The sequence below is a fragment of the Euleptes europaea genome, chromosome 11 (genome assembly GCF_029931775.1).
Source record: "Euleptes europaea isolate rEulEur1 chromosome 11, rEulEur1.hap1, whole genome shotgun sequence".
NCBI classification, from domain to species: Eukaryota; Metazoa; Chordata; class Lepidosauria; order Squamata; family Sphaerodactylidae; genus Euleptes; species Euleptes europaea.
In genome coordinates, this window is record NC_079322.1 from 30,844,224 (window position 1) to 30,861,282 (window position 17,059).

The following is a 17,059-nucleotide window of genomic DNA, read 5'->3' on the forward strand; positions in this document are numbered from 1 at the left end:
TCCCATCTGTATCATTGTGCTTCCCATCTCTGCGGTACGTTGGTTTTGACAATGCAAGTCAAAAAAGGGTGACATGGTTGAAGTACTGGCAATAAATAGGTCACCTGTTGATCAACAATAGTCAATGGCTTGATGACATCCAGCTATCAGCATGTGTATCTTCCACTTCCACTTGTAAACCAGCATCATATATATAAATAAATAAGTTAGAGAGACTTATTTACATCTATGTATGTCACTGGAAAAGACAGTCATGCTAGGAAAAGTTGAGGGTAGCAGGAAAAAAGGAAGACCCAACAAGAGATGGATTGACTCAATAAAGGAAGCCACAGCCTTCAATTTGCAAGATCTGAGCAAGGCTGTCAAAGATAGGACATTTTGGAGGACTTTCATTCTTAGGGTCATCATGAGTCAGAAGCGACTTGACGGCACTTAATACACACACACACGTCACTAATATCAAAGGAACACAGAGATGGTGTATGTTTGCCCACTTACAAAGAGGCCCTATTTCTAGGAAAGTAGGGTGTAAACTATGATAACGTTCTCTTTAAGATGTTAAAGCAAAGGTGCTGTTTTCACTTTCTTAACAGCCCACAAAGCATGCTTCAAAGAGTCTGATTAAATAAAATACAAACCATCAGAGTCATGACCCCCCACCCAACAGCAGCTTTAGGAAGGAGGGGACTTAAATCAGAAAAACCCTGATTTAAAGATGGGCAAACTCTCCTGCCCATCTCTGCAGGCCCAGTCCAATCCTCTTTCCCAGGGCTGCAAAAGGAACAACACTGGGAATTCTGATCACAGGCCTTCTGCGCTTTTTACATTGACTGAAGCGCACTCAAGCCTCACATCCAATTCGAACGGCTGTTGGTGTTCTGGCTTCAATTGCCGCGGTAACAGCTCTTGGCTTACAGGCAAGTATCCAAACTGGAAAGAAATTTCTCAGAAGCAAATGATCCTTTTTTCATTTTCAAAGGCTTTTGCTTCCTCTTGGCTTATTAGGTTTCCATTTAAGCTGTTGGAGGTGGGGAGAGAGAAGGGGTGAAAATTAAAAAGAAACAGCTGCTTCTACAGGTTGTTGTTTTTTTCTTTTTCTCAAGCACATTTCCCATTTCCTGTTTGTTTTGGGAAGAAAAGTACAAGGTGTTGCTTGGTTCTGTGGGGAAAGGCACTGGCAGAATGGAAAAACAGTATCTGAAGAAATCCGAGGCCCTTTCCTGAAATAGAAGTGCTATATAAATCCTGGACAGTTCCAAGAAGGTTGAAAATTACTTAAATTATTTAGTTTAGAAGATGTAGGCCTCTCCTTCTCTGAAGAAAGGTGTGCCTATTGGATTGAAAGCAGAACATGTTGTTCTCTAATAACTGCTTTTAGCCAAGCCAGCACTCCTCTCACATTCAATTTGGGGGTGGGGGGGGAAATAGCACTGTCTATCCATCTGGGTAAGCTGCAATCAGCTTAATAGAGGCTAAATGGGATGTTATTTACCTCCCTGAAATAAAAAGCCTCCGTTGCCCGTTTCCACACACAAAGCCTTTTTTTAAAGGGATGACATATTTTTCTCCAGGCCCGTTGGCAACCCTAAGCTGCAATGATGTCACAAATAGGGGTGTCTAGCCCCCCCCCCCCGGCAAGGTCATCAGAGAGAATCTGGTCTACCACGATTACGTGGGGATATATCCTACTTTAGCAGCCCATTTCAAGGTGTGCTGACTCAGAAGGAAGCCGTGATATGAACAAAGGGTAGATGTGGCTGTGCAGAGCCCAAATAGTATAAATGAGGAATGCCTCCCCTTTTTTTTCATGCAACAACTTCTAAGTAATGAAAAATATCCTGAGCTCTCCCCCAAGGGATGTCAACTTCCAGGTTCTAGCTGGAGATCTCCTGCTATTACAACTGATCTCCAGCCGATAGAGATCAGTTCACCAGGAGAAAATGGCCGCTTTGGCCATTGGACTCTATGGCATTAAAGTCCCTCCCCAAACCCCGCCCTCCTCAGGCTCCGCCCCTAATCCTCCCATTGGTGGTGAAGAGGGACCTGGCAACCCTATCTCCCCCCTGCCCCAGCATGCTACCAAGCTTTGTTCTGTCCTAGAACAGGGGTCGGCAAACTCATTAGTCACAAGAGCCAAATATCAACAGTACAGCGATTGAGATTTCTTTTGAGAGCCAAATTTCTTAAACTTAAACTATATAGGTAGGTACACTGTTTATTAACTTAATAAACTTTAATTAAAGTTTTAAGTCTTTATTAAACTATAGGTACACTGAATAAAACTTGATATCATACTTAATAGTGATCTTATTTATTGATAAAAATTTAATTGTAAGTCCCTGCCATTTCCCCCTCCCCGTCTGGAGGCCTGGTCTACCGCCATAAAAGCCTGTTGGTAGACCTGGCCTCCGGCTGAGTCCCATTGGGAGGCCAGGTCTACCCATTGGCTTTCTTGGCAGTAGACCTGGCCTCCGGAGGCCCTTAGAAGCCAATTGGTAGACCTGGCCTCTGAAGGGGGACTTTTTCCCCTCCTCGGAGTCCAGGTCTACCGCCAAGAAAGCCAGTGGGTAGACATGGCCTCCCAATGGGACTCAGCCGGAGGCCAGGTCTACCAAAGGAAGCCCGCCTTGCCCAACAGCTGATAGGAGGGGGGGGGCAGGAACCGCTGAGCTGCCCGCCCAGCAATCACGCAGCTAGAGGGGAGGGGAGGGGAGGCTTTAGCCTCCCAACCATTGAGGGCAAGGGAAAGGGGGACCCGGCCATTCTCCACGGCGGGGGGGGGGGGGAGACAGCGCGCCCGCTCTCCCGCTCTCTCTCTCTCAGGTGCGCCAGCTCCGCAGTCCAGCTGCCGGAGCGAGCGGGCGCAAGAGTAGGGGCTCCGAACCAAGTTCGGAGAGCCGCACTCAACGGGCCAAAGAGCCGCATGCGGCTCTGGAGCCGTAGTTTTGAGACCCCTGTCCTAGAAAAAGAACATGGACTAGGAAGAGCATTAGAAACAAAGCTATCAGTTGAGCAGCGCCAAAGAAAATCGTAAGAAATAAAAGGATTTTTAAAAAATTTAAAAGCAGAGCAGACCTTTTTTTGTGACTTTTTCCTGGGTCCTATAGGGAATGCACAAGCTACTCTGCAGCAGCCAGCTGGTAGCTCTAGAGCTATCTGTTGGAAACCCTTGGTATAAATGTATGAAAGAAAGGCTTGCCTATCAGTTCAGTTCATAACCTGGCTACAAAATTAATCCTCAGTTCTGAGGGCCACCCCCCTCCACACTTGGCATGCTTCTAAGCATATACCTACCTTTTAAAAAGTCAAAACCAGTACTGATAACAAGGGAGTCCCACTAGCAAGGAAGTGAATTCCAGCAACGCTATGGTTGTACCAGTATAAAGCCACCACTGCCCCAATTTTTCCTCATAGACACAACAGGTTGCGCCTGTGGCTGACTTCTGAATTCCTGGCTGATTTCTGCTTGTGGGGCAAAAAGGGGAGAGTAAAGCTAAAGGAGCAAGGTTAAAGAACAGTGGGTTTACAAGACCTTGCCCATAGTATCAGTCAGAGATTCCCCCCCCCCCCATCTACTGACACCTTTGGTGCACACCTAAGTGACACTTGTACATTTCCAAGTGTGCATATTGAACAACTACATTCCATCAACTGTGCACTTCAATGGAAATCTGGTCGACGATGGGTGAAATGGCCCGGAGATTATAAGTGTGCCCTTTTTTAACTTAACTTCCTTGGGGACCAGAACTTTGCTGGTGCACGTATTAAGCATGCGAAGGCTTGAGGGGCCTTCAGAGTGGAAGTGTCACCCTTTCGAAGGCGATGGGGCCGTCCTTACCAGACTTCTTTAATGGTCGTATTGTCCTGCAGAGCGTCAGTCAGCCACTTGGCTCCTTTGGCAGTAATCTGATTCTGGATAAGCCTAAAAAAAGAAAAGAAAGCACTTTGCATTGGACAGACTCTTCTGTTTGCGCCTGGTTCGTAGCATCCTGTCTGTCACACACTTGGCTTGGGCCCGGTGCGGCTGAGGCAGAGAAATCAACGCTCCCTTTCGGTGGACACGGCTGGTGGCGTGCCAGGAAGCGGAGGTTTCTGATTTCCATCTGCATGGCTGGCCTGTTTGGAATCAGACAATCCCCTCATAGAAGTGCAGCCAAGAGGCTCTGAGCCTCTTCAGTCTAAAGTGCCCGGGCGTCTTTCAGGGTGACTGGGAGCGTTTGTTCCCTTGACCACACAGCTGCTCTCTGATCACAGCAGAGCAGCTGTCTGGGGGATTATCCAGGCTGGATCCAAGCTACTGCTGGAGGAGGCAATTCACTGGCTCCCTTAGACTGGCTTGGCACCATTCAAGAGGAGACGTGAAGGGCCTAGTCAGACAGCCAACCAATGAAAACGAAGCCAGTCATTTCAGAGGGTAAGCCGTCTTTCCCCCCTCAGCCTAAAACACAAGCTCGCGCTCTCCTTCCTAGGGTTGCCAAACTCCAGGTAATACAATTCAAAAATCATCCCTCGTGCTATAATAACAGAGTTGAAGGAAAATAACAAGCACCAAAAAATCCCACCGGTGGCGAAGAGGGACCTGGGAACCCTACTCCTTCCCCACAAGAGAGCACCCATATAGATGGCTGTTTTACTGCACACGGTACTTCCCATTTATCATACTTTCTAGTGTGCGAGGCCTGTTTCTTCCCAAGCCTCTTTCAAGCCTGAAATCTGGGCTCTTTGTATTATCTGAGCCTTTATAGATGCCCGAACTAGCTCCGGCTGAGCTCTCTCATCCTGGTGTAGCTGGGAATCTGAACCTTTCCCTCGAGACCGCCTTCTTATGTTACGCTGGAAGCATGGGAGCGGTGGATCCCTCCTGTGTGTGTTGGGTAACGACAAGTCCGGGGCTTTATGGGAACAGCAGGGCATTGGGCCCTTCCCTGTGCTAGTGGTGCTCCAGCCATCTGAGGGTGAACCTGACATGGCCTTAAGGCCAAACCACACATAGTGAGCTGCAGGGATCAGCACTTTAATGGTCTGCAGAGGTCCAATTTGGCTTGGACTGCAGTGTGGGGGGAGGAGGGACTCCTGCCTTCCCCCTGCACTGTTTCCTTGAGCTGAAACAGCCCCTCCGGGGCGGGAGTTTTTGCCCCATTTTGGAACTGTGTGTGCCGGTCTGGAGCTCCAAAATGAGGCCAGTAACTCCCCTCCAGGACTTTTTAGGCTCAGGAAAATGGCGCAGAGGGGGAGAGAAGGCAGGAGCCGCTCCACCCCGAACAGGGTCGCCAGGTCCCTCTTCACCACTGGTGGAAGGTTTTTGGGATGGAGCCTGAGGAGGGTGGGGTTTAGGAAGGGACGCCAATGCCATAGATGGGAGTCTTAGGGAGACCTATCAGATGAACAAGCTCAACCTGGTAGACATTGATCATCTGTGTGGGCTCAGCAAGTACGAAGACAGGGCAGAAACAGATCTTAGCAGAAACAGGATGTGCACTCCTGAAAACCTAGAAAATGGGGAATACTCTTTACTGAGAGGAAAATTGGTATGTCAGAGGGGGGAAATGGTAAACTAACCTTAGAGCCCTACCTCTGGACTCTGATCTGGAGAACCGGGTTCGATTCCCCACTCCTCCATATGAGTGGCGAATGCTTATCCGGTGAACTGGATGTGTTTCCCCACTCCTCCACACGAAGCCAGCTGGGTGACCTTGGGCATGTCCCAGCTCTGTTAGAGCTCTCTCAGCCCCACCTGCCTCACAGGGTGTCTGTTGTGGGGAGGGGAAGGGAAGGGGCTTGTAAGCCGGTTTGATTCTCCCTGAAGTGGCAGAGAAAGTCGGCATAGAAAAACCAACTCTTCTTCTTCTACCTCAACTGCCGTGAAGCTCAAATAAAACAGTCAAATGCAACAAAGCCATGACCTAAAATTTAACGAAACAAGCAAAGGCTCCCATTGGTGCAGTCAGTGATGGGTAGAACAGAGGATGGCTCCACTCTGTTTGCACACGCAAAGCCTTAACCGTGAGGATGGGCTACTTTCCTGAGCCTGCCTGAATTGTTCCAATTGTTCTAAGTGTTTTTATTTATTTATTTAGATTTATACCTCGCCCTCAATCCCCAGCTGAACCTCACCCTCTCTTAACATGCCATACCCTTCTGTATGACTGGAGGCAACCTGCTGGAAGATGAGCCACTGAGGGACATTTCAAATGTATGTATTAGCTCTCATGTGGCAAAAGTATCTTTTCAAGTATCATAACTTTGGGGATAATTGTTTAAAAACGCCCTTCTCGGGGGGGGGGGACCTCCCATGTCCCCAAAGGAAGAAAAACTACTCAAGGTCAAGCTTTTTCTTGAGGTTGTGCTCTGTTGTTGCTGTTTTTTAATTGAAGGAGCCGTTCATTATTGGGTTGCTTTCAGACAAAGACTTTCCCTTGTGAAACTTGTACAGCCAACATTACAAGGACTCTTAATGCCTTGTATTGCCCCTGACTTCTGAAACATATGACCACTGTGGGTAAGCAGATCAATACCAGACAGCAGCCTTCACATTATGTCTGACTGTGAATTAAAGCACAGCATGTGAACAAATCCTATCCCTGCCACATTTTTATCCTGCCCTTCCACCAAGGATCTCAGAGCAGAGTACATGGCTCCCACCTCCCCCATTTTATCCTCATGACAACCCTGTAAGGGTTGAGAATTACTGGCCCGAGGACACACCGTGACCTTCCATGGCAGAGAGTTGGGATTTGAACTTCCGTCTCCCAGATCCAAGTCCAACACTCTAATCCAGGGGTGTCAAACTCATTCGTTACGAGGGCCGGATATGACATTATTTGTCGATTGGTCGGGCCAGGCCATGCCATGCCTTGCCAGCCCATATCGGGACCGGGGGTGTGGCTGCCTTGGCTGGCACGCGGGCTGGATAAGAGCTTTCCAGGGGCTAGATGCAGCCCACATGTTTGACACCCCTAACCTAACCATTATACCACACTGGCTCTGCACTGACCTACAGCATAAATTGTCTTTGCTTGGAGACTTAAGACAGACTAGTGTTTGCTAGGTAAAGGTCCCCTGTGCAAGCACTGGGTAATTTCTGACCCATGGGGTGACGTCACATCCCGACGTTTCCAAGGCAGACTTTGTTTATGGGGTGGTTTGCCAGCGCCTTCCCCAGTCGTCTTCCCTTTACCCCCAGCAAGCTGAATACTCGTTTCACCGACCTTGGATGGATGGAAGGCTGAGTCAACCTTGAGCCGGCTACCTGAAAGCGACTTCTGCTGGGATTGAACTCAGGTCGTTAGCAGAGCTTGGACTGCAGTACTGCAGCTTACCACTCTGCACCACGGGGCCCCTGTGTTTGCTAGACATGCCCAGAAATATCTGGGCCCAAATCTGCATAACACTTCTACACAAGAAAACAAAACAAAATACACCAAGACAGAGAGACCCTTGAGTGATGCCAAGCCAAATTATATAACCTGATGTAATACTATGGCAAATGTCAGAGTTATGAGACTTACAGCTGTTTACATCACAGCTTAAAAAAAACACCAGAGGGCCAGTCGGCCACAGTGATGTGTGCACGCCTCCCTTATCACTCGTTTATTATCCCTTAACTAATTACAGGATCTTGTTGTAATTCTACACATTCTTCTGTTCCAGGGGCTGTATCTGCAACATGGCTTATGTAACAGGCTTGTTGGTTAGACACAAATCAACCTCTGAATAAGAAATTTACAATGCAAAAGGCTAATAAACACTGTGACTTTTAAGTGCATGAAGTGGGTGTTTCCCCCCAGAGGCAACATGATTTGGGCCACAGTGGGGATACCCTTTGGGCACGAACAAGGCTTGTGTGTGTTCTGTGGGGATTTAAAAAGGTATTTTCTCACTAGCAGTTGGCCCTCCCAATACTGCACTGAAACACATGAACACAAGAAGCTGCCTTATACTGAATCAAACCCTTGGTCCATCCAAGTCAGTATTGTCTATTCAGACCGGCAGCGGCTCTTCAGGGTCTCAGGCAGAGGTCTTTCACATCACCTACTTGCCTAGTCCCTTTAACTGGAGATGCGGGGAATTGAACCTGGGACCTCCTGCATGCCAAGAAGATGCTCTACCACTGAGCCACGGCCCCTCCCTTGAATGAATTTTTTAAAAGCAAGTTATGATGAAGAGCAGAGGCTGCTGGGTTTGGGGAGTGGGGCAGGGTAGTTGCTGTGAAAGGATGGAGCAGTTGCCCAAAGATTAAGCACCTTTACAGTGCATTCCTAAGGAGAGCTACTCCAGTCTAAGCCCATGCACTTCAAATGGCTTAGACTGGAGTAATTCTCCTTAGGAATGCACTGTCAGAACCCTACGCAGTCTGGGTCCAAGCAAACCCAGTGACACCTGCTCCCATATGATCTTTGCGCCAGCTCCACTGTACAAGTGGCTGTCTTGTTCTGAATCCCATTGCCATCTGAGGCCCTCCTCGGTGATGCCAGGGAGCAGAATTCAGAACATAAGAAAAGACATGTTGAATCAGACCAAGGTCCATCAAGTCCAGCAGTCTGTTCACACAGTGGCCAACCAGGTGCCTCTAGGAAGCCCACAAACAAGACAACTGCTGCAGCACCATCCTTCCTGTGTTCCACAGCACCTAATATAATAGGCATGCTCCTCTGATCCTGGAGGTAATAGGTATGCATCATGACTATTATCCATTTTGACTAGAAGCCATGGGTAGCCCTCTCCTCCATAAGAACATAAGAAAGGCCCTGCTGGATCAGACCAAGGTCCGTCAAGTCCAGCAGTCTGTTCACACAGTGGACGGCCAGGTGCCTCCAGGCTTTCTCAATCTCTTTGTGGTATTCCCTCTCCAGGAAAGCCCTCCAGTTGGGTCAATGTTTCAAATGGAGGTTGAAATCTCCTTCCTTTCACAGAGATTTATAGCTGGATGGCTATACTCTCTCTCTTTTTTTTTTTTAAAAAAAAATCCTTTTCCGTTTTATTTGTATGTTGCGCCCAAAAATTTATTTCACATCTCTTTTACATCATTTTAATAAGGGCCTGGCTTGGGTCAAACAAACAGGCCAGGATATTTAAAATGCATTAATCAGATAAAGTGCGGAGATGTCAGATAGCTGAAATGAAGTTGATTGACACTGTGAGGGCTGGTGTATAGCATAAGGCAGGCGGCAGGTGTATTAACAACTACTGGCCTCAGAAAGGGATGAGCACCCCCCCTGAAAAATGCAGGGGGGCCAGATGTGTCATTGTGATGCAAAGTGAAACCCACACACACAATTTTGCAGCTTCGTCAACACTGGCTCAAAATGATCATCTACGTACACCTGTAAGACTAAGAACTCAAAACAAAATTTGGTACAGGAACAACATGCTAACATTTGGATACGGATCCTATATAAAGCAATAACATTAGTTTGTCTCTAGCTTTTACCATTACGGCAGGTCAAAGCCATTTGCCCACTATAGCTGCTTCAACAAATCCACAGTTCTTAAGGAAATTAGGTCATCAAAAACTAGATGATCAAATACCGCATGGGCATGACTCTGATACCCCAGGGCAATCTTTGTTTCTGTACTTCTGTCAAAACGAGCCCAGAGCCCACCACTGGGGCCTTCTGCAAAAAGCTTCCAGTGACTAAAATACTGCTGATGCTCCAAGGCAATGACTAAGAACTCCTCCATGAGCCAACGTAACTCACCAAAGATGGCCCAGCTTCTTGTTGACCTTAAGCATTTCGGCAAAGACCTCAGCCGCTTCGTCATCCAACTCGTTCTTTGTTAGCCTGGTTTGAATAAAAAGGGTTTAATTCATGAGAATTTGTGACTGTTCTGTGGTTCAAAAAGTTGGGTCATTCTCTTTTGGGTTCCTTGATGTCTAATTTGCCAACTATGTGCAGCTTTGGTGACTGTGGTTTTATTTCAGAGGACTCTGGGGCTGGATGGCAAAACGTTTTTTATCAAAGGTCCTGCTAGCCCAGAATGAAATCAACACACTCCAACAAGATTCATGTCCCTATCTGGCCTGTACCAAATTAGATGCTGCTCTGCAGAGTTTCCTGACCTTCAGGAATGGCTTTTGGGAAGGGCACATGAGGTTGAAATAGGAACTAAGGGTCGAAAAACACCGGTGCATAAACTGCACCACGTCTAGCCATTTAGGAATGCTGGCCTAGATCGGTATCCCATCCTTCCTAAATGGACTCAGAACAGTTTGCATGGAGTCCCCAATTGCCCATCTAGGCTTTCCCGATAGGCCCCTTCAAACCACTGTTAAGCTCTCTGTGAACCTGTACACAAATCTGGAGATCTGCAGCTGTTCTAAAATTTTATTTACTTCATTTATACCCTGCCTTTCTCCCCAATGGGGACCCAACCTGGCTTACATCCTTCTCCTCTCCTCCATTTTATCTTCACAACAACCCTGTGAGGTAGGTTAGGCTGAGAGAATGTGTTTGGCCCAAGGCCACCCAGCAAACGTCCATGACATGAGTGGGCATCTGAACCTAGATTTTCCAGATCCTAGTCTGACACTCTTAAATCACTATACCACACTGGCTACGAGTAACATTGTCACTAATATTTGTGCCCAATAATTAATCAATCGTTTGAGGAAACCTAGTGCATGTCTATGTCTCTTCTCATGTTTTATTTTTCACGGAGGTGGGGCCAGGCCTGGATTAAGTGTATGAGAGGCCTAAAGCCAACAGGATAGAAAGGCTTAAATAAGCACCACATATTGTCTTATTGAGCCCATTTCCCAGCATTGTAAAAGATTGCTTTATTTGTTACATTCTTCCAAGAGGTTCAGGGCATCATACAGGGATTACCCTCCCCTCCGTCCTTATAACAACCCTGTGAGAAAAGTTGCACTGAGAGATAGTGACTGTCCACTCAGTGTCTGGGCTGGGCAACTGCGGGCCTAAACAGTACGAAAGCCCAAAGCTACAGGCCTTACATGGACAGGACAGGCTATCCTGATTTTCTCAGGACTCGGAAGCTAAGCGGGGTCTGCCTTGGTTACTATTTGGATAAGAGAGCACCAAGGATGTCCAGTGTCAGGACACAGAGGCAGGCAATGGCAAACCACATCTGTTCCTCTCTTGCCTTAAAAACCCTACAGGATCACCATAAGTCGGCTGCGACTTGACTGGGGGAAAAAAACGTCTACAGCTTCATCAGCCTACCGGTTAATCCAGCCCCAGCGAGGGCTATTCCTAGATTGCCAACACACACTGAGACTGGAACACCTTTTCTCCTGTAATCCCAGTAAGAGGCACAGACAGTTCTACAGTTGGCCTTACTCTAGATCCCAACCTTCTTCGCGACGTACACACTACAGTGTGCATAGCATTGCCCAGCTGCCGCACTCATGCGCTCACAGGGCAATGCAACCTGGAACAAACGCATCCCAGCAGTGCTTGTTCAGTTCGGTTCTTTATTGTTCATGACATAACCCTGTGGTCACTGCTTCCAAGAGTCTTGCATCAGCTCCTGGGCACGCCTTGAGATTCAGTCAAGTTTCACCTCCCCTCTTGTCAGCCTCATGACTAACTGTTCTAAAGAACAATCATTAATTTTGTCACGGCCACTCATGCATCATTAGGCCCTATGGTGGAATAAACGTTTGGAGCGTTCAGCCTTCCGTAACTTCGGCTGGAGTAGGAGTTTTGTCTTCCTGCTTTAAAACTGGCACTGAAGGTAGATGAGACTAGAGCAGAAACAAGTACATATTCTTTACCATGTTGATGGGGTGTAGGGTTGCCAGCTCTGGGTTGTGAAATACCTGGAGATTTTTGGGGTGGAGCCTGAGGAGGGCGGGGTTTGGGGAAGGGAGGGACTTCAATGCCATAGAGTCCAATGGCCAAAGTGGCCATTTTCTCCAGGGGAACTGACCTCTATCAGCTGGAGATCAGTTGTAACAGCAGGAGATCTCCAGCTAGTACCTGGAGGTTGGCACCCCTCATGGGGCATCTGTTGACAACACAGCAGAGACTGTAAAAATTAGGTGGCTACTTCTGGGAATGCACCCAGAAAATTCCACTGATCTTTGTTTTATATGTTAACCTGAATTCTGCATTGCTCAAGCTGGGGTTGCTCTGCTACTTGTGTACAACTGCAAGAGAAAACAAAAAACCCCGATGGCACAAAAGAGTAATGATTTCCCCAAGGCAGTTTATACTACCTACTATTTATACTACTATCTGGATGTGTCAAGCTGCTTGTGCCTGCCTCCAATCCTCTGGAGGATTAACCGCACAAGAAAAATCTTTCTTCTTGGAAAGCCCCCAAGCTACATTTCTTTCTTGCATATTTGCTCGTCTTGACAAGACTAGGTAGGTAGAGATGGGATTCCTTTTCAGCTGCCAGCCTCAGCTGCTTTTCTGTGGTAGGGCAAGGCCTCGGTTTCTCCCTGAAGCAACAATGCTGTTCCTTGATTTCAGATTCATCCAGACAGGTCTTATTTCAGGGACTGAGAGCATGGGTTGAGACCTTCCAGCCCCTCAGTACAGAACTATGGGATACTCTCCCCTCCTGGCTGACGTGCAGTAGCATGGACTCTCTCCTGACTGGCTTGCACTTTCGTCCGAGGGGAATGTCATCAAAATCGTCTCTCAAGGGGGGGGGGGAATACAGAATTTCCATAAGGGCTCTTGGTTTTGCCTGAATGCTACAGTGCTAAATCAGAAACATGGGACTCCCCCCTGAGGATGAAGTACCCTAAAGCTTATATCTGAATGTATTTCCTGTCACAACTGAGAAGGCAGATGAAATACCAGTCACTATTATTCCTCTTAATTGGGAAGTATGTTCCCCCTCCCTTCTCTCTACTACCTTAAAAGGTGAGAGAATAAATTGTAGTTCACAGTGACATAGGAATGGATAAAGTGATGTTTCTAGGAATCCCCCCAGTTAATTTCCCTCCCAACTTTCTCCTTTTTCTTCTCAAGTTTTCTGGGAAGGGTAACATGCTCAATGTCCATTTCTCCCTCACCTTATGGACTCTTCTATCTCCCTCACAGACCTTCTCTTCTCCTCTTGTTCCTCCTCCTCCGTCTCAATTGTTATTGCCGCTGGGTTATTATGGTATTATAGTTGTATCTGCTGCTGTGACAGCAGGGCGCCAGGTTTTATTGTTGTACTTTATGTAACTATCCACTGATTTTAGATTGTTTTCAAAAGTTGCGAGCTGCTCTGAGCCTGGCTTGGCCAGGAAACGGCGGCCTAGAAATCAAATAAATCAAGCTTGTACTGAATTAATCTTTCTAGACTAGGCCAACCCCACTAATACCCCAAACCCTTCCAAAATTGGGAATATCCTAGAACCTGGAAAGCCCTGTCTACCATACTGATTCCCTTCCATCCACAGAGTACAGGTCCAACACACAGCACAGACACCCCTCGTCCTAGTAAACCTGCCCTTTCTCCACTGGGATATTCTAAGCATATGTGGAAATCCATTCCTCACCAAAATATATTCACAGTGCTGTTGTGCTTCATTGCTTCTGCGAGACGTTTGCCCCCTTCTGCGGTGATACCATTGAATGCAAGGCTGCGAGGGAAAAGACAAAGGAAATGTTTGACGAACACATCAGCAGCGAATATGTATTTCCCCCCTTAACAACCAGTAACAGCTAAAGCACTCTCGGAAATTATACGAATGTTTATTCACACCAAGGTATCGTAAGTGTAGCGCACTGCATCTGTCAGGCAGCCTCTGCCCTCAATAATACAGGTCAGATTTAATTCGGACAGCTCTTTTGCTGGCTTTTGAGAGCTGGCGTGGTGTAGTGGTTAAGAGCGGTGGTTTGGAGCGGTGGACTCTGATCTGGAGAACCGGGTTTGATCCCCCACTCCTCCACATGAGCGGCGGAGGCTAATCTGGTGAGCTGGACTTGCGTCCCTGCTCCTACACGTGATGCCAGCTGGGAGAACTGCAGCAAACTGAGAGCAAAACTGTTGTTTTGGCCTTCTAAGGCTTGAGAAACATTTTACCTCCGAGGTATGGGAGCTATTTCCCTATGAACTGCTCCCACAATGCTCAACTAAGACTTTTTTATTGGAACCATAAGGGCAGGGGGAATAATAGTCCTTCCCACAAGAAGGAGGAGATGTCTGCATGGAAAATAACTGTTATCATTCACTTGCCCATGTGGCTTCAACATATCAACTGTGGCGCTGAATTAGTGAGCCAAGAAGCCATGAGCCAGCACTTCCCGCATTACTAGAGACAGAGGGTAAATCATCCGTCAAAAACAAACACTCAAAAGATAAATATGTATTGTTTCTCAGCTCTAAGGAAGATGCAGGATATCTGTGTGAAAACAGGGTAGTTTTTAAGACAGTGTTTTCAATGGGTTCACAGTTTTGTATGGGGGTAACCAGCTTTTACATGAGGATTAGACAAATGCATGGAGGATAGCCAAACGCTATTAGCCATGATGCCTAGGTAGAACCTCCATGTTCAGTAGCAATATACCTCTGAATATTAGATGCTTAGAGGCAACAATAGGGGAGGCTTTGGCTTCTATGCCCTGCTTGTAAGCCTTCCAGGGACATCTTGGTTGGCCACCCTGGAAAACAGGGTGCTGGATTATGGGTATGATGCAGCAGCTTGTTTGTTTGTTTGTTTGTTTGTTTTCAACCACCATTCCAAAGCCAGAACTTGCTCTCCCTTACTAGTCATCCTATGAAGCAGATACATCACAGAAAGATATCTGCAGAATGCAGATCCAATACAAATACAGTAAAAGAATATAGCTACGTTGGGAGCTGGTATAGCTAAGAATGTGCGGAATAAATATTTTAAATTAAACCAATGTATTCATGGAAAATAGGCTGAGTTCATCAGACTGTCTAACTGCTCTACGGAGGAAAACCAGAACGCTTTCCCAGTTTCCAAAGCTAAATCAGTTGCAGCACTGACTCCTTATCCAAACAACAGTCAGCCTTATGTTAAGCTAAGAAGAAAGGGCCAAAAACCTTCCCCCTTTCCACAATGCCTGCTTTGACCTTTCTTATACCCAGAGCACAACACCCTAAACTATTTTCAATGAGGAAATGCAAAAGTGCTTGCCAAGAAATAACAGTCCAGCAAAAGACTGCGCTGTTCAGAGCAAATAATTGGAAATAACCACTTCCCATCGCATAAACTGGCCTCACCCAAAGCCCACAGCAATTCATGGGAGTCCTTTCCATTAATTTCTTAATGGAAATTAACACTTGGGAGTTGAGTTCTCAAGCAGTTCGTGTGCCGTCTTCTTCCTGAACCAGCAGTGACCTATACCATTGCTCAGCTGCTTAAGAACAGATGATTTCATAGCTTTTAGCAAAAGCCACAGCCTTGCTAATAGAGGCTTATCTTAATTATCTGTAACTTAAACTGGATCTGAAATTATATGATGGCTTGGGGTGGCAGTATCATGTTGTATAGCCACAAGGTGCAGAATTGCTCAATGGGCAAAATTCTCCAGGGTCTTCCTGCAAATGCTGTTAACTAGCTGCCAGATGCTGGGTTAAAGATCCGATTTAATTACCGCAATATTGATGATCTACAAATTTCCCCAACCTAGATTTCCCCTCCTCTAATTCCAGATGAGCTGCTAAAACAGCATGGCTTACGATCCAGAGCCCTGCGCATGAATGGGCTGCTCAGCGCTATCTCTGCTGACGTTCTGCAGACGCAGAGAGCTCTTTCCACTGCTGTGGGGGTGAATCATGGCTGCTATACAGAGAGGTGCTGAGCATTCACAATTCCCACTGATAATAGTTGGCGCCTGGTGAGTCATACGCTGAACATTCAATCTGTTCTAATGAAATCCATTATTAAACTTCCTATATAATGTGTTTTATTGCTGCACTGAACCTCCTTAGGGCCTTGCGGAAAAGGCACGGTGCATTTTAGTGGCTATTTTTATTTGCAGGGGAGAATCAACCAGGAAAGCAGCAATGGAGCAAATGCTAAGAAGATGGGAAATGTTCGAAAAATGCAAACATGATATTATTGAAAAATCTACCCTGTCTTCCTTTGTGCCAAGCACATTTGCTTTGTATTTGAATGAATTTCCAAGAGAGGAGAACAAAACCCAGTAATCACTTCAGGAGACTTTCAAGCAAAAGAGCCAGCGTGGTGCAGTGGTTAAGAGTGGTGGTTTGCAGCGGTGGAGTCTGATCTGGAGAACCAGGTTTGATTCCCCTCTCCTCCACATGAACGGCGGAGGCTAATCTGGTGAACTGGATTGGTTTTCCCACTTCTACACACGAAGCCAGCTGGGTGACCTTGGGCAAGTTTACAGCTCTGATAGAGCTCTCTCAGCCCCACCTACCTCACAGGGTGTCTGTTGTGGGGAGGGGAAGGGAAGGAGATTGTAAGCCGGTTTGAATCTCCCTTAAGCGGTAGAGAAAGTCGGCATATAAAAACCAACTCTTCTTCTTCTTCTTCAAAATATAAATAGCCTAGATTAAGATCTCGACTGATGCTGTAAGGAAGCCGAGGAAAATAAAAACATTTCCCAACACCATTGAACTTGGGACAAGATAACCCGTGCAGAAATGGCCATTATTTAAATGGCTATTCTGAAAAGGAAAGAGTTCAGACTTTTCAGAAAAATCAGTAAAGACAGAGCAGAGAAGTGTTCTGGAGCTACCACTAAGAAAGCCCTGGTGGCCTGGGCGGGGGGAAGGTGGCCCCTGCTGGGGGACTGGGGCAAGGAAACCTGCCTCGTGGCAGCCCTGCTGCCGCTGCGCTTTATCTCCAGCCATGGCGAAACCACACAAGCCTTTCCCTGCGTGGAAACTACCACCGTCTCCTAGTTCCAGCCCTTTTGTTCCTTGTGCTGTCATGCTAGCTGTGATGTTTCCTTTTCTATTATTTAGTTAGATACATGGGCGTTATTTTGGTTCACCGCTTTGAAATGCCTGAAAATCCCTCAATGTTTTGTACACAAATAATGAACGCAGTATGTTCTTTTGGGGATAACAGGAAGGCACCGAGGGGGAACGCAGTGTAAATAGCTCTCCAGGTGCCCCACAGGGAGGATGGGCCGACAAGTGCAGTCCAGAA

The 17,059-nt window shown here is 46.9% G+C and overlaps 1 protein-coding gene across 2 annotated transcripts in view; it reads right to left on the minus strand.

Moving 5' to 3' along the window:
* Positions 1-824: 824 nt before the first annotated feature.
* NOD1 (nucleotide binding oligomerization domain containing 1) overlaps positions 825-17,059 on the minus strand; it is a 33,502-nt gene continuing 17,267 nt past the window's right edge. The window contains exons 8-11 of one of the 2 annotated variants that reach the window (XM_056857426.1): positions 13,466-13,549; positions 9,699-9,782; positions 3,839-3,922; positions 825-1,018 (exon numbers count right to left, since the gene is read on the minus strand). In XM_056857426.1, coding sequence (XP_056713404.1) covers positions 946-1,018; positions 3,839-3,922; positions 9,699-9,782; positions 13,466-13,549 — 325 coding nt within the window. In that variant the 3' untranslated portion in view covers positions 825-945. The remainder of the gene's footprint in view (positions 1,019-3,838; positions 3,923-9,698; positions 9,783-13,465; positions 13,550-17,059) is intronic. The other variant, XM_056857428.1, reaches the window with a different exon arrangement.